Below are 25,742 nucleotides of genomic sequence, written 5' to 3' on the forward strand. Positions count from 1 at the left end.
AGCATCACCTGTTCCAGACCCATGGTTTTTGGAAAGGACACAGTTCAGTTGCAGCTCGAGATCAGAGGAGCAACCTGTTTGCCCTTCCATCAGGCACAGCTGCCACTTTCAGCTATACACCAGGGCACAGCATTACTGCATTGGGGGTGTGTCTACAACAGCATGTGCTTGCTGGAGACTGGAAGCACCAGAGCTTTCAGAGAGCTCAGCAGAGGGGCAGTAGGAGGAACCAACCCTCCCATTCACAGGGATGAATGGCTGGAGGAGCCATTCCTCCATAAAAACCTCTTCTGATGTTTCCATGCCACTGCCTCTGCCCAAGATTATCAAGATGGAAAAAAAGATCCTGCCGTGAGACTCTAATTTGTATGAATAGTACATTTACTTTTATCTGAATTGCTTTGTCCATTGCAATTAAGGAAGTGCCAAATACTGCCTTAAATTACATTTCCTGCACTATGTTTTCATTATGCAAATAATCTCCCCCTGGGACAGCAAACTTTCTACTGTGCATCATGTTTTTTGCTTTGGCAGAACAGACAGAATAGTTCATTGAGAATAACATTTGTTGTTCTTTTGTAATGTTGTCTCTACCAACTCTTTCAAAAAAAATCATTCCTATTATTCAAACAACTCTAGCGAGGCTCAGTTTAAATCGACTTTAAAAAAAAAAAAAAAAAAACCATGACACAATCTTTCCATTAAATAATTGGGACTATCTGTCATTTATTTCTCTTTTGATACAAAGGCAGAAATGCTACCTTAAGAACTGCAGGGTGAGCAAAAGAAAGATGATGATGGGGAGCAAAAGCTTAGAAAAGCTGTTTTGGAGAACCTGCTGTTTAAGAAGTAGAACACCAGATTTAAAAACTATAAAATTAAAAAAAAAAAATTCATGACAGAACAAAGGAAAGAAAACTGAGTAAATTAAATAAAGCAGGGCCACTGTTACCAAATAATAAGTCACCATTAGCTGCGGCTTCCAGGGCTCCAGAAGATAAAGGGAACTTGCAAGCAGCACTCCAGAGTCAGTAACAAATATGGAGTTTTTACCCCCCAATTGTTAATTGCTTTTCCTGTATGTGATGCAAGATTCCAAATGATTTTAACTTATTAACAAATGTCATAAAAGTCATGCTATGTAAAAAAAAAAAAAAAAAAAAAAAAAAGGGAAAAGTAATAGAAGTCAAAGAGAAGAGGACTAATGTTGTTCATGTATGCAATACAAGCAGCCTCCACACTCAGCAACACTGATTTATCATTCCCGGGAAGGATAAACCCCAGTACCAGGCAACTCCCGGTCTAAAGTAGAATAACTAGTGCAGAATATCATAGTCAAGGAACCCAGTGTGAAGGAACACACTCCTGACTGTAATATCACAGTGAGACCCCCTGGCCTTTTGGTCAGACCAATACAAAGGTACCACAACAGCATCCACCAGAAGAGGAATTTGTAAAACAAGCATGAAGTTACCAGTAAGTATTTTTAAAAGGAAGAGATGAAACAAAGAGACTTACAAAGAACTACATTTATTTTTGTTTACAACAAATACCATAAATAAAGCTAAAACAATTTTCACTGTGTGCAAAATACAGGATTTCCATGTGAAAAATTAAACACAGCATTAAAAACTATTTAATAAAAATATTCCATTAAGATTGTAAAGTGAAGTCAAGACAGAAAATTTAGGAGAAGGACAGAATCCTCACTGGCCAGGAAGAGCTAGGAAGACTCTGCAACAGACGGTAAAAAAACACAGCAATGGAAAGTGATTTGAAATGGCAGACCTCTACATTACGACCTTCATCTCAAAGCATGCTGAGCTTAGCAATAAAACATATTAAATCTGTAGGAAGCCATGTCCTAACCATTTTTCCAGGTTGTGATGCTTAGAATAGAGATGCTTCTGTGTGGGCACAGCAAGGAGACTTTCAAAGTCATCAAGACATTTTAGGTTACCCACACGAAGAGATGCTTTAGTTGTGCAAGCATACAGGTAAGCAAGATAAGGAGCGCTGGGCTCTTGACCTTGCAGCTCTTCTGCATTCCTGACTGAGGTGTTTGAAATAGGACAAGTGACACAGGATGTCTGGCCCTTCCTGCAAGTTGCTACTTAGGACAGTTCCCAATCACCCTTCCCTTTGAAGGGCATCCTCATCAGGAAAGGCTGCCATGGGTCATGACCATATCAAACAAAACCACAGAGCACTTGCTTTTCAGACTAAGCTCTTGGTTCTTCTTCGGATGCATTTCTCCTTTCAGATTATCATGTAGTTACACATACTGGATCTTACATGCAAAAATACATACAAAATAGCTGCATAAATTTATCATGGAGAGTATTGGCAGCCTCTCATGCAGCAAGACAAATACATTAATCAAAGGGCAAATGGGGCCTCATTAGAGCTGATACTAATCAACAAAGCAGCTCAAACCAAAACACTTTGGTTATGTAAACTTGGCATTTTGACACTGAGGACTAAAAATAGCATCTATTTCTGTTAGCCCTGCCCAGTATGTTATCTGGGATGGAGGAATGGAACTTGTGTTGCTCTGGCTGCTTTGTTCAACAGAACCTTTTTATATCATAATTTTCCTTTATGAAAGCAAAGGAGTACTTAGAGCCACCCTACTTAAACATTGCTTGCTCACTGAATATTTGAGCTCAATGGAAATTTGCTCATTGAGTATTTGAGCACAATGGAAGAAAGTGTTCATGCTAACCAGGAGAATCAACTAGCTCTTCTCCTGACCTTATTTAAATCTTTCCTTGAAAGAAATAAGGCTTTAACTGTTTCTTTCAAGAATTAATTTACTTGCCTAAGTCGCCTGAAAGGCACAAGAAAGTGTACATGCACAGACACAGAGAGGAAAAACATTCTCTACAGAGAGAGCAGACATTAAGTTTTTTAGAACTATGAACTCAGCAACAGCTTAAATGATCATGCCAAAGCTCACATCCATTAATATACCAGACACACACAGTTTGCTCTAAAATGGTCTTAAAATAATACAACAAAACCCAACACAATGAAATGCTGTCAAACAACAGTGTTAGTTGCACAGTTTGTGAACTGGCAAGCGGAAAAATCACCTGAGAGCAGAAGGGCTTCAGCCAGTGAGCGGGTGCAACACCGGAATGATGAATTGGACTGAAAGTAATGAGGGAGATTGGCAGAGAGCAGAAAAAAACAATACATAACTTAGCTTGGTTATACAGAAAAGCATCAGAAAGATTACAAAGAAGAATTAGCCAAAATGAAAATGCTTTTTTCATTAAATCATGAATAAGGACAAATAGCTATGAATCTTTCTAACAGAATATTAAGATAAAGAGATTACAAACACATCTAACAATTAGATTGTTATATTCAAAAATCACCTGCAAAATTCCAGTGGAATATGTAATATAATTAAGATCCTTCAGGAAAATGGTTTCATTTTGCATATCTCTTTCTGAATTCTGCTGTGGGAATTTAGTGTTTTGGTTTTTTTCTTCCTCTCCCCATTATATAAATCTATATATAACCATTGCTATCTTTAAAAAAGAAAAAAGAAAAATTTCCTGTAGTGAACAGCAGGAGAAAATTTCAGGAAAAAATGTTCCATGAGACTGCGCTATTGACAAGCTGAAATTAAAATTGATGGTGAGTCTAACTTTATCAGTTAGCAGTTTGTTGTGTTGCAGGAGTAACACAGAAAATCACACTGCATTTTTTTTTTCCTTTTTAGAGTGAAACAACTACTGTGTCCAGTCTAGCAAAGGTTTTTTTTTGTTTTGTTTTGTTTTTTTTTTTTTAACATGTTTGAGCATTAATGGCAAGTGATTTCAAACAAATGCTACCTTAAAACTAAACAATTCTTTCAAGCTTTTTTTTTTTCCAAGTTCTGAGCACATACTTCACAATTTTTCCCCAGACAATATAAGGACTATAAAAAGTGAAAAGCTTTATCCTTGTAGTTGAAAAAAATTAAGTCAAAGTATCTAGAGGAAAAATCCAGTTGTCATTTATTTTAAACAGAACACACATTTCTTTTTAAAACTTATGGAAGAAAACAACTTTAAACTGTCTTTTCCCACATTGTGTTAAAACGACCAACCAAAAAAAAAAAAAAAAAGAAAGATAAAAACAACCTGCCAGCTCATAAGTAGCACAGTTACTTAAGACCACTAAAAGGTCATCCTCAAACTTTGGTACAAACTCAATGTAAAATTATTTCCTATTATTTAAGCCATATTATTTCAGCTAAAGTACATGCTACAGATATTTTTCATTTTAGGCTATTCATATTGTCATATTTATGTTTTTATCAATTTTCTGGTTAACATCTGAACTTTAAAGGACTTGTTAGTGTTAGGTCAGAGGTTGGACTAGGTGATCTTAGAGATCTATTCCAACCTAGATGATTCTGTGACTCTGTAAACATTCAAGTATTTTTGAGGCATGGAGCCTGCTTACATCATTGGCTAACCAGGCTGAGAAAGCAAGCAGAATTTGGGATGTTCTCAGTGTCTCCTTGCTGTTAAATAGGTGTACTTAACCTGCCCCTGACATCTTTTGATGAAGGAAGACCTTGATGAGAGATACCTGAAAAACTTATTAACAACTGCTCCAGATAACAGACTTTAATCTTTTTTGCCATCAGCTTTACACATTGAAATGAATTAAATAGTTGATTAAGAAGTAATATCCTTAAAATAAATTTGTAGGTTTTTGTAGTTTGTTCAAAACTTGTTTTGGAATTCTTTCAGAATACAACAGGACCAGTGCCTGTCTGGAGGCACGATAACCATAATTTCAGTAACATATGAGTATTCCACAACTTGATATTCCTCAAATCAGCTACCTAATGAGGAAGCCTTGAATTGAGGAATAAGTCATGTCTAGTTATACTACCAGTTTCTTTGGCATGCAGTTTCAATCAAGCTTTCACTCAACTGAGATTTGCTCTTTAGATTTATTTCAAAACGTTAAATAAATTAGTATTACAGATTATACCCACTATCAACAAGGGGTATCTATCATGTGAGAAATGTAAAAGGCATGACTAGGAGCAATATGAATTAAGGAATTAAGTACAGTTTTCTTTTTTTTTTTTTTTTTTTTTTTTGAAACATTCATGCAAGTTATAAACCTCATAACCCAGAGGAAAGATGAAAACAAGAAGAAAAGGGATGTGCCGTATTCAGGTTTCAAAACCCAGTCATTTTTTTTCCATAAATATTCCCTAAACATCTGAAAGAACAAAAATTCTTTCTTAGTCCAAAAAAGAAAAAAAAAAAAAGTGGGGAAAGCAGGGAGAAGTGGACAAGAAAGGTTTTAAAATGTACCCACCCCCAATGGTCTTATCACAAACAGGACAAAACAGGAAAAGAAAATCTACAAAATATCCTTCATCCATCTCTGAGTTCTGGAAATGTATCTGGACACTGCCCTTCATGCAGTACATACTACATATGTACTCATGCAGTACATAGTACATACATCTAACATACAGTACATTTTATATTGAAAACTTTAATTGCACCTAGCTTGTATCAGAAGGAATCTATTGTTTGTTTTAGTTGCACATTAAATTGCAAGAAAAGTAAGAAAAAAAAAATCTTCAGGAAAATAGTGAGGCTGTTAATTTTGAAAATCTGAAAGGCACAACCTGAGCAAGACACACAGAAAAATTTAAACCCTATAGAATTTTTTTGCCCATTCAAGCACATTTTCAAGTGATAGCTCTGCTTCCCGGTACATATGAGTAAGTACCTCTAGAAGAGCATAGAGGAATGGCACACCAAGGCTCAAGAGTTCATACAAGTAGGTATAGTTATATGCATTGTCCCTGAAATGAAGATTGGTAGCGTGCAGAAAACCATGCATCCAGTTAGACAGGCGTCTGGGAATGTCAAGCAGATCCCTTGTCACCCGAAGGGGCCAACTTAGAGTGCCCCTAAAGAAGGAAGTCAGGATACCTGGGGACCTGTCCTCTGGATTGCTAGCAGTAGTTAAAGTGCTTTCTGTGGTGGTCTCTGTAGATTTGGGTTCTTCTTTCTTCCATGCTTCTGTTGCCTCCTTATAGAAAGCATTAAAAAATATATTAAACATACTTCTAAAAAAAAAAGTGGAAAATTCAGTTTCTGTTATTGTCTTCAAGTTTATATATATATATTTTCATTTCCATTTATTCTCAAGTTCAACTTTATTTTACAAAGGAAGACCTTGTTTCATTTGAAAACCAGATTACACATGTATTGCACCCTGCTCCAGATAAAGCTGCCCCCAGTATTTCTTGCATTAGTAACATAACCCATACATACCTTTCCCTGAACCTGTAACGTCGCTCTTCTCTTTCTGTGTTTATTACTGATTTTGCAGTGTGTAAAATGAGGTTTACAGTAAAATTTACCTAAAAGAAAAAAAGTAAATGATGTAACTTTTTACAGGTGCGTTTTCAATGCACTATTGAAAATAGTGCATTGAAAACGCACTATTATGTCTATTAAATGCACTATTATGTCTATTAAAGAAAGGAATAGAAAACTGGCCACTGGCTCTGCACATTGCCTACAGCTTTGAAAGGGTTTATTTTACAGCATGCAGATTTGCACATTTGTTAAATAAGATAAGGCCTTTTATTCCTCTATCAAACAGGTTTAGGATTAATATATAACACGAGCAAAATTCAATGAATACCAAGCCATAAACCAATGAAAGACATTAAGCAGCAAAGTCATATAACCAGTTCAAGAAAGTCTTTGCTGAAGACTCTCTGGACTGCAAAAGAACAATCTTTGGCCTTGAGATGTTAATCCTTCTGTGGAGGGAGATCAGGTTAATACTCAGATATACTCAAATCATTTGGAAATAGCAAGGGAATTTAGGTACAGTAATATTTTCCCTCTAAATAAATAAAAGAAGCAACCAAACAAAACTAAATAATCCCCCGTCCACAAGCCCTAGGCTGTAGGTGGCATCAGGAGCCCAAGATCTGAACCTCCTGTCCTACAGCTGACTGGAATAAATGGCACTGCTGCTTGGCCACTACTACCGACTTTCACCTCCTGAGCCAGAACATCTTGAAAGAAAGAATATTCACCTGTCTAAGTTTGCTACTGCTCTGACTTCTCTTTATCAAGTCACTTTATTTAATGGCCAGTAATAAGTGAGAGATAAGGATAGCCCTTTATTGTTGGCAGTCAGAGAAAAAACACCTTTCCACCCTACCCCCTGATTTTGACCTGTAATTGGACAAACTGTATTTTTGTCCCTTGACTTATTTTCCACTTCTGATTTCTTTAAATAAGCTCAGGTCTGTCCCAGCCGGCTTCTTTTGAAAGACTAAAACTGCAAGTACAAGGCCTCAAAGATCGGCACGGACACAAACAACATACTTGGCAGACCTCCTCCTGAGCTACTTGGCCAGGCCTTTTGCCTCCAGTTCCATTAGAAGTATCAATACTCAGACATTTTAAAATATTCTTAAATAGCTCCTGTATTACCTTCTTCAACATCAAAGGCATAAATTCCTAAACGGAGTGTTGTAGAACATATTTCACACTTAAAGCACTCCCTGTGAAAGAAGTAGCCTTCTGCGCTCAGACGCTCCATAACATATACCCTTTTTTTGCAGAAATAACAAATGTCACTCCCCCCAATAGACTGAGGGAATTCTTTTCGCAGAGATCCCTGTTAAAAGATAAAAATAGAAATGCATATGAAGCCATTGCACAACACCCAGATAGAAATTCTTATTAAAGTGGGCAGCTGCTATAGATGCTTGAAGTTTTATGCAGCCCCCCACCACATACACAATTAAAATAAGCATCAGTCAGTTTTTTATTTTTTTATTACTTTCTGGCTGCAATTCCATAGGTTTATACAGCAACTCATAAATCAGACATCACAAGGACTTGAAGGGGTGAGCTTGCAACTGGAATTGCACCTCATGTTTGCTCAGGTCCAAGAGCAGCATCAGCCCCACACGCTCACCCAGCAACCTGTGCCACACCGTCCCAGGTACTTCCACTCATGGCTGCAGGCAGCAGCGCTTCTCAAACAAAGGCAAAGGCAGACCTCGCTGGTCTTGAACAGAGATTCGTTGAAGCTAAGGAAGCCCTGAAGACTCAGTTCAGCTCAGTAGTACTGAGCTCATACCCCTGATGAAAATGTAGGCTTGTGCTTTAAAGTCAAGAACGAAATATACGACAGTCTTTGATGCTGGGGTCTGAACCACCACGTCCATCACCTGCAGATGTACTTCCCCCCCTCAGCCACGCTTCTTCTGAGACAACAGCCCAAGCTAGGGATTGGTTTATTTTAAAAATCAGCTTCATTACTACCATGGACTTTCAGCATACTATAAATACATTGGATTTTAAAATATGACCCATATCAACAACATGAAATATTTTCAAAGTTTGTGTTGGATTTGGTCAGTTAACTTGATTTTTTTTTTTTTTATTGCCACAAACCTTATCTTTTGTGGATAATAATACATGCAAAAGACACAGAAAAATGAATTAAATAGACTAGACACCATTGGGCTTCCCCTTTCTTATTAGAGACAGGTATGAAGAAGTTACTTTACATTATGCATTCTACTTGTGTATAGGTCAGTACAGATGAGCATCCTGGCTCTACCACAGCTGCCACCACCTCCCCTTCCTGTCCTCACCTCGTGAGGGGTGCCACACTTGGGACAGTGGAGGTGCAAGCTTGGCAGAGCCCACTCACATACAGACACCAGCATGCAGTCCACACAACTCATCTTCAATCTGTCAGTGAAAGAAGGCCTCAGAACAATTTTTTAATGTTAAGTTTAAGTCACAATTATCAATATCATGAGTCACACTCTTGTGCTTAAAAACTCAGAATCCTAAACCAAACCTACCTTTAGTAATCTCATTTTGGTGTGCTGGATGATTCTGGAGCATGAACTACACAAAACTTTCCAAATCAACAACCATGCAAGTGAAAAAGCATAGAAATGCATTTTTCAAAATATGATGTTAACAGAACAGGTCAGATAGTTACAGTAAAGTGGAAGCAATCAGAGTTCAGTGCTGGCTAATAAGTAATTATCATCACTGCAACACACCACCTTACTTAGCTTCCCAATACCTGATGTCTCTGAGCAGTGGAGGCAGGAGATGGAGAATAGGGAATGGGGCAAGAATCTGAGGCTCTGTCCAGAGACTGGTTCTGAATTCAACACAGGATAGTGTCAGAGTATAAAAATAGCTTTCTTCAAAATGAAGCATGGTGATTCAGCATTTGTATGTTAAAAATGATTGCATAAACATGCACTGTACAAAACTTTCTTTTAGAAGCCACCTTGATTAATAGCTACCATCTATTATTAATTGTACCAGTAATTACATTTAATAAAAGTCTCCTGAAGTTTTATTTCATACAGGCAAGTAATAAAAATATAAATAGAATATATTCAGAGCAACAATTCCAGCATATCCGCATATGCATCAGCATGTTTTGTCAATATGCACTTGATTTCTTAATAAGTGTTAGACTAAGATATAACACTTGAGGTGCTCCACAACCAGGGTCTTAAGTCAGGATGACACTCTCGAAAACACAGTTTTTAAGTCAAGTTGTTGTTTCTTTGTGGGTTTAGCCTTACCAGTTCAAGGGGGGGAATTTGTGGCTTAGGTCTGTGATCATTCACATATAGATTGACAAGAACTTCTGCCATAGCTCCAATTGCACATGAGACCTTTCCTACAGTCATCTAATCGGAAAAAGGAAGATGAAGAATTGAAGGAAGAGCTTGGTTATTCAAGAATTTAATGAGAAAAAGATGAGAATGAGTTGAAAACATGCAAATGAATGCAAGCAATGACAGAGACAGGCTCTCAGAAAGAGCAGAGGCAAGTCCAGCAGAGCACAAGCACATTCATGCACGATCAGCACGGTTGAGCTAGTGGCCACAGGAGACTTCTAGGCAGTCCATACACACTTTTCCTTTCAGATGACGGAGAAATAGCTGCTAGGAGCCACTGCTGCTCCCACAGCACAAGGCTTCCTGCTGCGTCTGCAAAAGGCACACAGCAGCTGAGCTGGGAGCTACTGCCTGGCTATCAGGGATGGACTATTGTGTTAAATTAAAAAACAAATGAAACCACCACCACCACTCTGAATTTTTAAACCTTTGGTGTTATAATTCAGAAAGTTGAGGTGGGCTCAACTTCGTAATGACAGACTTCAAACTGGCATTTCAGGAAACATTCTACAAACACCTACTAGAAGTCCCTCGCAGAAACAGTTTACTGATGCTCAGAGAGGAATCTTTCTTCTCTCCAGTGACTCCTCTTAGCGCTGAGGAAAACTTCAGAAACCGTACTCATGCAGGGAAGACACCTCTTTTAACCTGTTTAGTCATACCATTACAGCCACTACTAAGTTAGGCTGTTTCTAACAAAATTTAACAAACAGGTCTGCAGGAAGATAGCAGTTCCTTATGCTGTCGCTCCAGACACTTCTCAGACAGGCCACTGACTGTATGGGCCAGGTTTTCTAGCCACAAATATGCCTGGGGGTGGAAAAGGAGAAAGCTACATATATGTGTGTGTGTGGCAGGTGGGTACTCTAGTTCTCTTTCCATGAAGAAGAGACTGTGAAGATCTCATAGATTTACATTAAGATTTGCTACCCTAATTCAAGTTTCCTGTAGTGATTTTATTTTTTTAATCAATATCCCACAATCCCTCTGGAAACCCAAAAGCAGCAAGAGCCATCCTGGTATGGCCAGGTATCTGATACTCTGCTTCTAAAGCCAGGACATTTTCCTTCCTACAGGACCCATGATCTCACATCTTACTCTCTATTTGCCTCCCACTGAGCCAAACTTTAAAGTCTCATGCTTCTCAGTGAAATGAGTTTTCTTCTGCCACCACAGTCTTGCTAATGGAGCGTTTTTAAAATATCATAAAGTCACTCTGAAGAAAGGAGAAAAATATAAAATGCAAAAAAAATGTAAATGCAACTGTGGGTGTTTTTTCAAAAATTATGGTTAACAAAAATATTCATACTAATAAAGAATTTAAGTGCAGGGACTTGAAAACATGTCCAGCCCCTTACAGCTCCCCTTATCTTTTGAGTGTTGTATCATAATAGATTTGTCTTTATATCCAGGCAGATATAAAGGATGTACGTGAAGACAACAAAAGCCATTTAAAGGACAAATTTCTGTACTGTTTGGTTTTGCTTAATATAAAAAACTATTAAAATATTATTTAATACCTGCACAACTTGTAGGAAAGTGGCAGAAAAGTAAATTGTTAAGTATATACCCCAACTCTGTCTTAAGTGGTATATTAATTTAGAAACAGAGAGTAAAAGTGACATTACTTGCTACTATAGGAAAACTAAGTTCTTTTTTATTATTTAAGATCATAGAAGACAAAAATTTCCTCTCTAAAATATGCACCTCTGAACAACTTTTAGGCCACATACAACTTATTACCACAAGCTCCTAGGAAAAATAAACCATTCAAAGTCTGTTGAAGCAGAAAGATTCCCTTGAGGTAGTGAAATGCTGCAGCATTCATCAGTTAAACAGTAGGACTACGCTTAAAGTGCAAGTACTTGAATGTCAGGGAAAGTATCCTGGAGCCTGAACTATACCTTACAATTCGTCAGGTTGGTTAATTTCTGTTCTCCACCCATTCGAGCAATCTGTGTCAACATTAAGGCAGTCAAAACAAGAAAATTGCATGTCTATATATACTTCTAAAAACGTTTTTAAAAGGAAATGTTCATGTGTAGTGGGTTTACGTGGCAAGGTTTTGGTAGCAGGGAGCCATAGGGGTGGTTTCTGTGAGAAAGATCTAGAAGCTGCCCCATGTTTGGGAAGGGCCCCATTGTTTTCCAGATCCGAGCCAATAAGCGATGTTGTTTTGCGCCTCTGTGAGAGCATATTTAAGACAGGGAAAAAACGCTGCGCCACACAGCAGCCGGGAGACTCAAGGGAGTGAGAGAACAGCCTTGCACCAAGGTCAGTGTAGAGGGAGGGGGAGAGGTGCTCCAGGCGCCGGAGCAGAAGTCCCCTGCGGCCTGTGGTGAGGACCATGGTGAAGCAGGATATCCCCCTGCAGCCCATGGAGTACCGCGGTGGAGCAGGGTTCCACGCTGCAGCCCGTGGAGGAGACCACGGTGGAGCAGGTGGCCCTGCACCGACAGAGGCTGCCGCCTGTGGAAGACCCCTGCCGGAGCAGATTCCGGGCCGGACCTGTAGCCCGTGGAGAGGAGCCCACGCAGGAGCAGGTGACCCGGCAGGAGCTGCTGCCCGTAGGGGAGCCAGGTTGGAGCAGTTTTCTCCTGAGGGATGGACCCCGTGGTACGGACCCATATCTGGCGCAGTTCTGGAAGAGCTGCTGCCTGTGGGAAGCCCACGCCGGATCAGTTCATCAAGGACTGCATCCCGTGGGTGGGACCCCACAGCACAGGGGACGAGAGTGACCGAGAAGGAGCGGCAGAGAAGAAGTGCTGTAGACTGACCATAACCCCCATTCCCCGTTCCCCTGCGCCGCTCGGGGGGAGGAGGTGGAAGAGGGTGGATGGGGGGGGAAGGTGCTTTTGTTTTTTTTTTCCTTTGTTTTCTCACTTCTCTCGCTTGTTAGTTGTAGGCAATAAATCTTACTATCTCCTTATGCCGAGTCTGTTTTGCCCGTTACAATAATTATTGCGTGATTTTCTCGTCCTTATCTCAATCCTTGAGCCCTTTTCACATATTTTCTCCCCATTCCTCTTTGAGGAGGGGGAGTGAGAGAGCGGCTGTGGTGGAGCTCGGCTGCCCACTCGAGCGGAACCACGACATCATGTAATGACTGTGAATTCACATTCCATGTAAAAGCAAATGGGATTTTAGTTCAATCTAGCAACCAAAAAGATTGCTGTCTGCTCTTGTCTCCTAATCAACAACCACCAACACGAATATTGTTGGTGCTGACCAGGAGGAAGGGAAGGAAACAAATAGACTTGAGGGCTGATTACATTTTACTTTAGAGAAAATGGTTAATAAGGATACATTACTGGGAGAAGATTGCTACTGGTTTTCCTTAATGAATCAGAGAAGTGGGTAGACAAGAGAAGATAATTTACAACAGTTGCAGCACTGCACCTTTTAAGTAGCATTCAATCAGGAAATAAAAATAGCAGGGCAAGGCAAGAAACTATAGGGGCAGCCCTGTGAGCACCTGCCATGAGCAGAAACCCACTGAGAAGCAGAGGGTCAGGGAGCACCAGAGCAGTTCTGTCTTGCAAGGCTCATCATCAGCCCTTGTATGACAACAGCATCACCACCAAGCCACCCCGTGTCTTCTCTCAACCTCATCCAGCTTATGGACAATTATGGACAAGGGCTTTGATGACATCCTCTCCCCTTCAATCTCCCAAGCGTAAGAACTCCAGTTGCAGAAGAGAAAGTCTGACCTCACATCTACACACCAGGGGCACATTCCTTTAGAGAACTTGTCAACTCTTACACAGCTTAGCTTTCTTCAACTTTCCCTGTTAACTCATAATTTTATACGAAATATGACAGCTGATTAAACTTAGAAGGGAGCTTTGATTATTACTGACTTGCATATACTGCTGTACAGAACTTAATTCTTAATAAGTTCAAAAGACTGTGTGTTATGGTGCATATATTTAAAAGAAACTGGAAGAAACAGCATGCATCCATAGAATCACTTTCAAATGCTCCTTTCAGGATTGAGGCTTAACAACATGTTTCTGTAATAAGACAGTAAGTCTCCTCAGACACCATACTTAATACTACGCCAATAAAAATTCAGCAGATACAAAGGATTGTCTTGTCTGATAACATATCATATAACATATCAGTACTGAAATCATCTCAGTACTCACTTGAGATTGAAATGACACTACTATTTAAATGACAGGAAGGTGCTGATATTTACAGGTCATATCTTATGAAGTCTTACTAAAATAAAACTTCTATCATCTTCTGTTCTTCTGCTGGGAAAAATAGGACACACAGCAACACATGGGAACTCTTCCTGTTGTTTTACCAGTCCTGAGGTCCCTTTCCATACTGAAGTCTACACTTAGCTAGTGGTATCTCTCAGAAGAGATCAAGTACAAATTCATAGTCCTACAAACCCATCCTCAAGGTAACATGAACACAGACCATTACTAATATATAGTCACATCACAAAGGTCCAAACACATTATTAAACTAGCATGCACACTATTTGAAAGTGCAGGCTGTGCACCTGAAATATTATCTTTTATATACATAGTTTTATATATACACACATATCTATGTATATATAATACTGCACATTTAGCTATTGTTTTAAAAAGCACAACAAAACTTTCATGCTCTGAAAACTGTGCATTCTTAACACACAAAATGCAGGAACATCAACTTAATCATGGAAGAGTACATATAGATTGCCTATTATGAAATCAAGACAGCAACAGGCATTCCTTGAAGATTTCATACTCTTACAGGAAAAATAACAGTAATAAATGTGCTTCTTCAAAATATTTTGCTTTAGAATTAACAAAAGGTAGCCAAAATGTGGCCTGTGTAACTCAAAGAGACACAGAGCTGAAGTTAAGTTGCCAAAGAGGTAAAACTAAAGTAATGGGGTATCATAGGACTGAATTAGTTTCAATAACAAAGAGGATGAAGAACAACAGCTGCACACATCCATAAACATCATCAGCAACACATCACTAACACAAAACCAGTCATGGACATAGACCCAAAGGGCTACTGAGTCCCTCCCCCGTCCTCATGGCAGGATCAACTTTTACTTGTGTAGTGCGAATGCACATTGGCATAACTTGCTCTGAAAGTTGTCCCCCAGCACCCTGCTCCTTACCATTCAAGGGTCCCTTATCTGAACACCCAAGCCTGACCCCAATCTCCCTTTTCATGGTGACCCTTTATCATACCTGGCACAGACACGAAGCACAGGTACCCGCTCCTTACCTGCAGCAGCCTTGCCCAGCATCAGGGCTGACTGATCCTGAGCACCCTTCCCACCCCTTTAGTAACCCCTGTAGCAAGGACAAGACCAGCAACATCACTTGCGTTCACTGGCAACCTTGGAAAAAAAAAAAACCTCAAGGGTTGGTGTTTTGTTGTTGCTGCTGTTAAATTACTACTTTTCCCACTAAAATATTTACAATAATCCATCATCAGTTGGGGTTCATTTGGATCAGTTTTCTATTATCACATCTGCCTCAGAGTGGGGGAAAGTAAGTGCTAGCCTGTTAATTACCAGGCTACTTGAAAATTCTCAACTATGCTGTGCTGAATGCGCTATATTTAAACATGTGCGGAGCATACAGTATACAGGAGGACCTGAGACTGTACAAGCCTGTGGAGCAATATACTAAGCATCAGCATGCCCATATGCGTAGGAATACTAAAGAATAAACGTAGTCCTACCTAACCAAGCAACAATGTACCAAATAAGATGAAGGTACATGTACTGTGCTGGTGACAGAACAAGCTTTTCTAGCCTCATATGTGCTTCACCCTGCCAAAAGCAGGGTTATAAGCAAAAACATTGCTTATAATGAGATTAAGAGCCTAGTTCTCATTTGCTAAAGCCTAGTTCACATTGATTTTTACTCTTTTTGTAGTGCCACAATTTTACTCGAGAACAGAAGAGCAACAGACCCCAATATTTTGAAAAACATTACTTTGCTTTAAGTCCATCAAATGTTATACCTCCTAGATCATAAAAAGTAAGAGGTGAACCTAGGCAAAGGAATGATTTTAAGGCTGAAGGGGATTAGAGGATTATAGTAGTTAGGCACCTGCTGGGCTTGCAATGTCCTTGAAGGGCTCGTAGCCTATATTTTCCTGGGGAATGAGAGATGAAGAGAGCTTTTCCAATATACCTCCATCTAATCCAAGGAACATACTTTTGCAAACCACAGATCAGCTTAATAGCTACCTGCTCATTTACTGTTGCATCGATGAGCCCCATTTCCAACTAGCATCAACAATATGGTAGAAGACAACCAAACCAACACAGCAAACACAAAAAACAAAATCCTAAAGTGATCTAGACTAATTTCACTAAATAATCCTGCTGAACACCCATCAGATAGGAAATCATTTTCAGCCTTGACTTACCTGAAATTTGATAATACTCATGAATATTTCATAAAACTACTGTCATTTAAACACAAGAGCAGGCAGAATGCTTTGGCCTTTGTCCCAGTAAATGGAGACAGTACCTGATTTTGCTGAACTGCACTTCTGTGTGCCAGACAGCAGGGCCACCAGCTCCAGCACTGCCTACGTTGGGTCACAGCAGCCACCTCCAATGCTTCTAGAAACTTGACGTTTCCACCCTGATGTCCACTCCAAGCCTAATCAATACTGCGGTGTTACCAGCCTGCTGCTACATAATCTGGGTGAAGTAAAAGGAATCTGGGCCTTTACTGTCCCTGAAAAGCTGTGAATTATCCAACTTTCCTCAATTAAAATCCTGAAACAGAGGAGTTAGAAGCCAACTCATAGATGCCATCTCATCTTTCACAGATAAAAGCAACACTGTGTAAGTAGTAAGAGCTGAATACCTCTGATTTAAGTATTATCTAATTGCTTTCATTTCATGCACATTTCCTCTGTGTGAAGCCTGCTGTTACAAAGAACTATGTTCTGCCAATTAATCCTCAGAATAAAATTTAAAGTACAAATAAGCAAACAAAGAAAACAACATTAAAGTCTGCCCATGCCAACAAATGCTCATACAATTCTAACACACATCCTCTATTTAAAATAAGCAGTATGATCCATGTTCTTCCCTGCAGGCCCAAGTGATAGTATTATGAAAAAGAAAAATAACCCACAGCACAATTAACCAATCCCATAACATGGAGTTATATACACAACATGGAACTCACTCTCTCCTACGCGTATCTGTGGTATTATCCAACAACAGATAATTACTGTTTATAATTTTAACATTGAAATAAGCAGTGATGCAAAAAACTCTGAATTTAGGTAAAAGGTTTCTCAAGTATTTACTCTGTTCTTCAGCTTTATACCCAAACTACTTTTAGTGTTGACTTTCGTCTTACAAACATGCAAAATTAGCAACAGCAAAGAAAGTAAAGTTTAATTTGTATGTGAAATACAAACTATCCAATAGATCCACCATGCAAAGGCAGTATCTTCCATCCAAGCTATTTCTCAAGCAACTTTAGCACAAGTTTGGATTTTACAGGAAAAATCTGTTAATAGGGTACCTGTCTAGAAGGAAGCGCAGGGGAAGTTGAACCTACAGATGACGGAGGACAGGCAGCAGCTGAATCATGAGATGGAAGGCAAGAGGGAGTTGGGGGCTGAGAATGGGATAAGCCTTTAGTAGGTAGCTTACTCTGTGTAGAGCAGAAACAGAGAAGAGTTATCTAACAGAGAGTGATATTAGCACAGGTAAAGACAGTAATTTCACAGTCATGCACCAAAAAAAAATAAAAATAAAAAAAATAGATAATGACGACAATTTTCCACTGTTCTTTACTTCTTCATAGTGAGGAGCCATGGAAATCATCATGGCAAAACTTTCACATCAAATAGAATTACTGTACTCAATTTTCTTGCAGGCAGCAAGGTAATGTAGTGCTGGGAGAAAGCACAACAAAACTAAATGCCAAATTTTGCTGACTGAGAACTACTGCTTACCAGTTTCTTAGAAACTGCAAGCTACTTACACTTACACGCAACACGAGGCCTCACCAGAGCTCGTCCCCCTGTACTCAGCTCTGGTGAGGCTGCACCTCGAGTACTGTGTTCAGTTTTGGGCCCCTCGCTACAAGAAGGACATGGAGGTGCTTGAGCGGGTGCAGAGAAGGGCGACGAAGCTGGTGAGGGGCCTGGAGAACAAGTCCTACGAGGAGCGGCTGAGGGAGCTGGGCTTGTTCAGCCTGGAGAAGAGGAGGCTCAGGGGCGACCTTATCGCTCTCTACAGGTACCTCAAGGGAGGCTGTAGTGAGGTGGGGGTTGGTCTGTTCTCCCACGTGCCTGGTGACAGGATGAGGGGGAATGGGCTTAAGTTGAGCCAGGGGAGTTTTAGGTTAGATGTTAGGAAGAACTTCTTCACTGAAAGGGTTGTTAGGCACTGGAACAGGCTGCCCAGGGAAGTGGTGGAGTCACCATCCCCGGAAGTCTTCAAAAGACATTTAGATGTAGAGCTTAGGGATATGGTTTAGTGGGGACTGCTAGCGTTAGGTCAGAGGTTGGACTCGATGATCTTGAGGTCTCTTCCAACCTAGAAATTCTGTGATTCTATGTGGTGTATTTTAAGACATTTCCCTTATACAGAAGTACTCTGACTAGTTTTATGATTTAGATTGTGTTTTACCTCAATTAAATTATGCAATAATATTTAAAGCTTTTTAGCAGTTTTCAGTGGAATCCAAATTACTCTTCAGATCTACCCAGAATGAAAGGAAAATTAAAAACAAAACCATGGCAATCATTTTCCCCCAAGGATTCTCAAATATATCTTCTAACTCAGCAATTCTGCAGGTGCAAAACCTAATATTCACCTTTGGAAACTCCATGCATCCAAACATTGAGGCAAGATGTGCCGCTTTCTCTTTAATGTTCTTTTTATGGAATTCTCTACTTGCTATGGTCTGAGCTCTTTTCTGCAGTGAGAGAGCAGGAAAGAGAGCAGGAAAGAGAACAGGAAAGAGAGCAGGAAAGAGAGCGAGATTTCAGTCAATGTTATACATCTCACCAGAATACAGCAAGTATGCAAGAAGCATTTTTATTGTCTTAATATAACCTAAAAATCAACAGAGAAAATGCCAGCATATGCAGGGCAAATACAGTATACAGATTAATATATGTGGTTAAGAGAGAGAAAGGAAAAGAATTTGCTTGTCACCTGTTTCATTTTTTCCTCCAGGTTCTGAAGACGCTCAAGCACTCCAGAGAGTACAAATGCAGCGGAACAGGCAGATGCAAGATTTTCAGAGGTTTCTGACAGACTGGGCTGGGTATCTGTTTTTTCTACAGTCTTTGGTCTCCTGGCCATATGATCAGAACCATTTAAAGACTGTTTGGGTTCCCTGACCTCGTGTTCAGTTCTAGCTACCACCTGAAACTGGGAAACACTTGAAGTGAAAAAAATAATCTGCTTTCTGCACTACCATGCAGTATATTCAGCTTTTAAGGAAGCTTCCAAAAGCGCAGCACAGTCATGCACGGAACAAGAAATGAAATGTTCTCCTGGATCTCATAGCACTCTTTCCACACTATCTACTGCAAGTGTACTACTCATGTCCATGCACTGAAATACATTGGTGCTACATAAATTACGAAGGTCTTCACATCCTTCTTGAGTTTTGCCTCAGTTTTTAATGAATAACTCCAGACAGCATTAGTGGAGAAGAACATGACAACATCTTATTCTAGCGTTTTGTTTGTTTTTAAAGCAAAGTTCTGTTTTAGCATCATATCTACCTGAAACTGGTCAATCAAATTGTAAAAATACCAACAGTAGTCCCTGGCATAATCCTTGATCTAGTGTAGCATGAGTCGAGATATAATGCTTTTCAGATTTGAAGCACTTTCTGAGGAGCTCAGAATGGGTCTCTGAATTTTTATCTTTATATGATATATTTTTTGAAGTAAATAAAACAGCCAAACCAGTTCAGCTTTGTTAAATTCAGTCTTAAAAATAACCTTCCAGTTGTTTTTTTCATGACAGTTTTCTACTTCATCCCATCGGTCCAAAATCTTCGGAATTAAAATTAAGAAAAACTAATTCTAATCAACTTGCAGTGTGCTCTTGACGTTACAGAACAGCACATCTGCCTTTAAAATAATTCTCAAACAGTTCACGAATATGCAGTTTTCATCAAGCTGACCTGGACATTTCTACATACAATACAAATGCAAGAGTGGTCTGTGGCAAAATTAGAAGACCACTACAGAATATTTACAGTAATTCAAAAATTGTAGTTTAAGGTGAATATCAATATTATTTGATATAAAGATTGCTTGCTTTAGAAATGCTAAGAGAAAAATTAAAGTTCTCAAAAATTTTGCCCCGGGTATATGATGCTGCACAATGAAGTAGAAAGCCTGGGCATTAATATGAGATTTTCCAATGCTCAAGCCTTTAGCTTAGCCATTTTTCCAGTTTTCTTAGAGTGGAAAACTCCCTTTGCCTTATCATTCATTACAACAGCACAAAGCATCAAGTACACACACAGAAAATTGTCAGCTATTGCTGTACTTTTCTTGCACACTAAACACAACTTGGATACTAGATGTGATAACATGGAGATCAACACCTCTAGGTTTTTATGGTTCTTTCTATGCACCTACTGATTCTTGCAAATATTTTTCTCACCTGGTTAAGCAGGTATAAAAATCTTTAATGGTTTTTAAGCCTAAACTTTAATGCAGTTTTCACAATTCTCAGCTAAATGTATCTGTTAACTCTGCAGATCATATCCAATTACCATTTTATAGATTCTGTAATTACACAATAACATTGGGTTCCCAGCAGTAAGAGGAATGATATGATTGTGAGGTGTTATCTACATGAGTTCCTACCTGCCTTTTTGGTTGAGGTGAAAGAAGACTTGGATCCTTAGGTTTAGCAAAGCGAGGATTAACAGGAGAATCAGAAGAGACCAGGGCTGGTCTATCTATTTGCTCCTTGTAAAGCATTTTTAAATTATGAAGACGGAGTGGAGAAAAAAGAAAGACGGTAAATAGGATTCTAAGATCTTCTGAGGCAGAAAGAAATAAAAGCTGCTTTTAAAGAAACAGTATTATAGAACTCAATCAACATGCTTTGCAGATTTTTGTCCCCTACTCATTTTTGTTAACCCTTTTACCATCAAAGATATACTTAAAATTCAAAAAATTCAGTGTTCATAGAGAGGCTATGATCAAAAGGTAATAATGCAACAAGGTTTCCTTGAACAAGCAAAGTTCTACTCAGTTATGACATGCACAAATCTCAGAGCAAAGAGAAGTAGCTGGAAAGAGTGCAAACAGCAATGGTTCCTAGACTGGGAAAGTCACTTGACATCTGTAAAGCCTACACCTTTTGAGGACTTAAGAATGTAAACAAAGAAAATCATACAAGCACAAAGAATTAAGAAAGCCACCACCTTTGACAAAACTTTGACACCTTGCAAATCCTTCCTTCAGATCTTTCAGGTGAGAGATCTGAATTCGTTTGATTTACCAAGCCATCTCACTGGCTAAAGTGTGATTTGGGGATTACCATTGTTACCATGACAGCACAGGATGATTTTAAAACACCGCCAGCATTAACAACAAACTATGAAAGTGCTGTGAAATATTCAGACATATTCTACTATGCCTTCCTTAGGAATGGAAATAAAAGCTGTACATATCTTCCAAAAGATTAGGCTCCCTTCCTATGCTTTCTTTAAATGTTCTACAAAGAAAGAGTCTGCAGGGTATTTGGTTACCTTTACTCACAAAGCACAGAAAGAAAAAAAAAGTTATTCTGTAATATCACATACAGCCAACAGACTCCTACACCAAGGAGAAATTCTACAGACTGGTTTACAAGAGATTTCCAGTCTCTGCAATTCCACATGATATTACTATGCACTATAATATAGCATATTGAAATGCAATGATCTATATATTAGTTATATTTGTTCCCACAAAATTAAGAGGAATACCCTTTAATTAGCATAAAGAATTAAAAACAAGGAAAGAAAACCCTATCCAAACATCTAACAGATCCACTTCCCTCCACCCCACCCCCCCGAGATCTGCATCCCATTCACAAGGAGAGACTACAGCATAATTTCAGAAATGACTTATTTTCATCTATGACCTACCTGCCTCCGAAAAATTGTATTTGGAGCATTCTCTTCAAACTTGGCCAACAGCTGAGTTGCCATTGATTTAACCTTATTCTGGTTCATTCCTTCTTTACTATCATTCTGTTCTTTCCCAGCACTTGTTGCTTGGCTTGAAAAGCCTGAAGCCTGCAAGAAAACAACAGACAATGTTTTTCCTCAGGTTTACCTATGACACTCGTAAAGAGAGAAAATCACATCCTTATAAGCCAATGATGAGAGGAAATATAGTCCATAGCATATTAAAAATGACACTGCTTAGCATGCAAAATTCACTGAAAAAATATTTTCTTTGGCCCCAGAGCACAGTAAAAAGGGAACACGCATCAGTACTAGGGATGACAAAGCAGAGAGTCAAAAAAGGTAACTAAATCAGAGAGAGTGGACAGAAAATACAAACTCTTTAAACAGAAATTGTTCAAATAATTGAGTTGGGAGGAATAAAACAAACACACCTATACCTTAAACATTCTTGGGTCAGAAAGAAAACTGGTGTGACTGACATAATGCTGTTATCTCTGCGAAATGACTTCAGTAAGTTTAGCTTGTTTTCCACACAGAGAACAGTGCATTCAAAGTTTGAAGGTGACAGACTTTTTGTTCCTACCAAGCACAAGAGACCAAGCCCCAGTTCCCCAACTTCTGCTGCCTCCTCAGCACTGGTGCTTATCAAAGAACTGGATATGTGTTGACACTGCTCAGGCTCAGCACTAACCTCCTCAAAGGCACCAAAATGACCTTTTCGACGTCTTTTGTTAGTCTCATTTTCTTCTGTTTTCCCTTCAACCTGAAACAGTAAAGCACAACTAAGTATATGCATTACTATAACAGCTACCAAATTTATTCAATCCTTTCTTTCCCAGGCATTAGCTCCACAAGCAGGCAAGTGTGGTCTTGTGGTCTGGCCTCTGTTAAATACCATGACCATGGGTAAGCAGTGCCAGTGCACCCCTCATTAGGTCCCCCAGCTCAGGAGGATTGCTCCTTGCACAAGAAGCCCTGCTGGCAGTAGTCATGTATGTAACAGCAGCCCTGACTGGGAGCTCCTACTGGGCTCTGCTAGGGAAAATCTTACACATTGTTCAACAGAGGACCTGCAAACCTATTTTTGCCTATTCCTCCTGCAAGCCTATGTTTGCCTATTCCTCCTTAAGTACTGATGACTTTGTAACTCATAAAGCATTAGCACACACTTGAAGAAAAAGGCATTGAGCATCAGTTATTCTGTGAATTTTAATCTACACTACATTGGTTTCCAGATAAATATGGCAATCCAAGACGACTCACTCTTCCACTATAGCTCTGCATCTTTTTCAACTGCATGCAGACCATGTTTTCATAGTGCAAATGTGTCCCTTTTTTTGGAGCAATTGTTGTCTGCCTCAAACATCTATCTCCCTTGCAGGGTTCTCCTTCCCAACTCTGGTTTTACACAGTAGTACTTAAGCAAGCAAACAGCCTATTTTGTGCTCAAGCTATGCATGAAGCTATGCATGTATGCTGTCATTTTACTGGAAATTACACAAACAATATTTCACACTCAGTTTGCATGAACTTGCAAAATAGTCAATACTTAAAAATTTGTGTCTTTTCTCATTAAATTCAGTCTTTAAGGGACGGCACAATTTATGTAGTTATGACATGGGGGCTTTTTGTCTTGTAAATGTCATGTTAGTTTATATTTTATGAACAATAAACACATTCCGCTTATTTGAATTTGCCCACATTGCAGCTCAATGATTGCTCAGTGAATTAAAACAAACAAACAAACAAAGAATAAGGAGACAAAGAGCAAAGAATACAGGCTTTCTTTTTACATATACACATTTATAATAAATCATTATGCAGTGAATAGAAGTAATCTCAAACCTATTTTGGGCAAGCACTGAAAGAATCAAAGGACAATATTTTGACTACTTCGTATGCTTTGGTATACTGCCTTTCAAGCACCAGCTCTCAGTAATCCAGTTTTACACTACCTATAATCATTAGTCTACCAAGAAAAAGTGAACAGCAGAACAGCACAATGTATTCTGCATAATAATCTGTACCACATAAAAGCAGAGTTTGTCTAAGTGAATGAAGTAAACCAGATGTTGCCTTTCAGAAGCAACATAAAAAGACTTTTATTAACTTACTTACAAAGAAGTGAAAAACAAAGCAATTTAATTGCCTAGCAGAACTCCAAGAAAGAGGATCGTGCCCTTTGTTGTGTAAACACCTTGATTCATTTCTTAGTCTGGAGCACAGGAAATCTCAGTTCCTTGCAAACTCTGCTGACACTGGTAGGAAAATGGAAAACATCAACGAGACCTGCAGAGGCTGCCAGGAGCTGCTACTGCCACACCAGCTCCAGCCTCTGCTTCCTGGTCTTTCACCAGCCGCACGCAGATAAGGATCCCCTGTCTAGCCAGATAAAAGAACGAACTGTATGGTGCAGAGAGTTCAGTAAGCGACACACGACACTATGTTACCCCGTGTGGGTTTGGACTTTTCACAATACACAAATGCTCTCCTACTATCATACCTGGACAGCGCTCAACACCACTCTCTGCAGGGCAAAGAACCACAACACCACAGCCACACTTTAACTCAAGCAGTTGCTTTCCAAGGAGCCTCGTTTCCCAGATAGTTTATGACGGTTATCTCCTTTGCAAATCTCTGTCCCAACTTGAGCAGTGTACTTCTTGCCAAGCTTCATGTCCCGCCCATGACGAGGCTGCAAATCCTCATATAAAGTAAGCGGCCTTGATAGTCTCACTCCCCAAGCTGATTTGCAAAATATTGCTTCCCCTTCTCCTTTCAAACAAGCCCCTTTGGTGTGAAACCAAAGGGGCCCATCAGGCAAATCACATCATGCTTTCATGTAGTGCCAAGAACTATACCTCCTGTTATGAGACAAGGCATATTTCATGACAGGAGGTTAGTCAGAGGGCTGTATGCCTTAGTAATGGAAAGCTTTCCTCATTACCAGAAGTCTATTTACTTCTGCAAATAACTGAGAGAAAAATAACAATATTGTGGTCACAAAAAAAAAAAAAAAAGTTTTTCTTCTAAAGAAGTCACCCACAAGAAAATGCAATGTTTATTTTGCCTATTTAGTTTCTCACTGCTTGGTTAGCTGGGAAACATGTCACTTTGTTTTGTGTGTATGTGGGTGGCAGGGAAAAGTTATTTCCTCACAAGGATATATGAGGTTACTGGGCAGCTGACTGTCCACTGGTTTTGAAAATATGTTTGGGGATGGAAAAAATTTGAGATGTAAATTAACTCTAGGAAATATCTGGAAATTCTCAAGTAGTTTTTCAGACGATTGAGAAGAACAAAAAAAACAACAAAAAAATCAATCCACATTTCTACTACAACTGAAAAGGTAGGATAGCAACAAATTTAAAAAGCAACATATTAAAAACATTGAGACATGTAGTACATACATGTACACCTGTAAGGACACCAAACACAAAGACAAGTAGGAAAATTGTATTTCTGCAGGCAAAAATTAAGAGTATTTGCACTGGCAAATACTGAGTGAAGGAAACAAAAAAAAAAGACAACCACCACCAACCAACCAACCAACCACCACCACCAAAAACAACTAATTTAATTTCTACATATCCCAGGAAACTCGAAACCTGGAACAGTTTTGCATTAAGTTGTATTTCAGAAAACATGGAAGTTAAATTCATTCTGGTGGAGGAGTATGGGCTGCTGTCTAACTCGTGTTGGTTAATCTGCATCAGTTGGATTAGAGCAGTCTCAGAGAGACACTGCTGCCTCAGAGCCAAGTTTTGCAGACACTCCCCATTTAAAATGAAGTTAAAATGAAGGTAGGTTTGGCTGTGAAAGCGAAGCCCCTCCTTAAGGTCTCC

At 39.3% G+C, this 25,742-nt stretch overlaps 1 protein-coding gene across 6 annotated transcripts in view; it reads right to left on the reverse strand.

The window, feature by feature from the left end:
• The window catches only part of MICAL2 (microtubule associated monooxygenase, calponin and LIM domain containing 2), a 131,590-nt gene that overhangs the window by 41,409 nt on the left and 64,439 nt on the right, over window positions 1–25,742 (reverse strand). For 2 of the 6 annotated variants that reach the window (XM_084287722.1, XM_084287723.1), the window contains exons 16-28: window positions 22,589–22,660; window positions 21,853–22,002; window positions 20,579–20,683; window positions 18,900–19,118; window positions 18,556–18,657; window positions 17,254–17,385; window positions 9,632–9,739; window positions 9,115–9,195; window positions 7,494–7,680; window positions 6,312–6,400; window positions 5,967–6,066; window positions 3,096–3,153; window positions 1,515–1,734 (exon numbers count right to left, since the gene is read on the reverse strand). In XM_084287722.1, coding sequence (XP_084143848.1) covers window positions 3,113–3,153; window positions 5,967–6,066; window positions 6,312–6,400; window positions 7,494–7,680; window positions 9,115–9,195; window positions 9,632–9,739; window positions 17,254–17,385; window positions 18,556–18,657; window positions 18,900–19,118; window positions 20,579–20,683; window positions 21,853–22,002; window positions 22,589–22,660 — 1,386 coding nt within the window. In that variant the 3' untranslated portion in view covers window positions 1,515–1,734; window positions 3,096–3,112. Of the gene's footprint in view, window positions 1–1,514; window positions 1,735–3,095; window positions 3,154–5,966; window positions 6,067–6,311; window positions 6,401–7,493; window positions 7,681–9,114; window positions 9,196–9,631; window positions 9,740–17,253; window positions 17,386–18,555; window positions 18,658–18,899; window positions 19,119–20,578; window positions 20,684–21,852; window positions 22,003–22,588; window positions 22,661–25,742 lie in introns of those variants that run through there. The other 4 variants (XM_084287724.1, XM_084287725.1, XM_084287727.1 and 1 more) reach the window with 4 other exon arrangements.

This window comes from Netta rufina (genome assembly GCF_964035555.1).
Source record: "Netta rufina genome assembly, chromosome: 5".
NCBI lineage: Eukaryota > Metazoa > Chordata > Aves > Anseriformes > Anatidae > Netta > Netta rufina.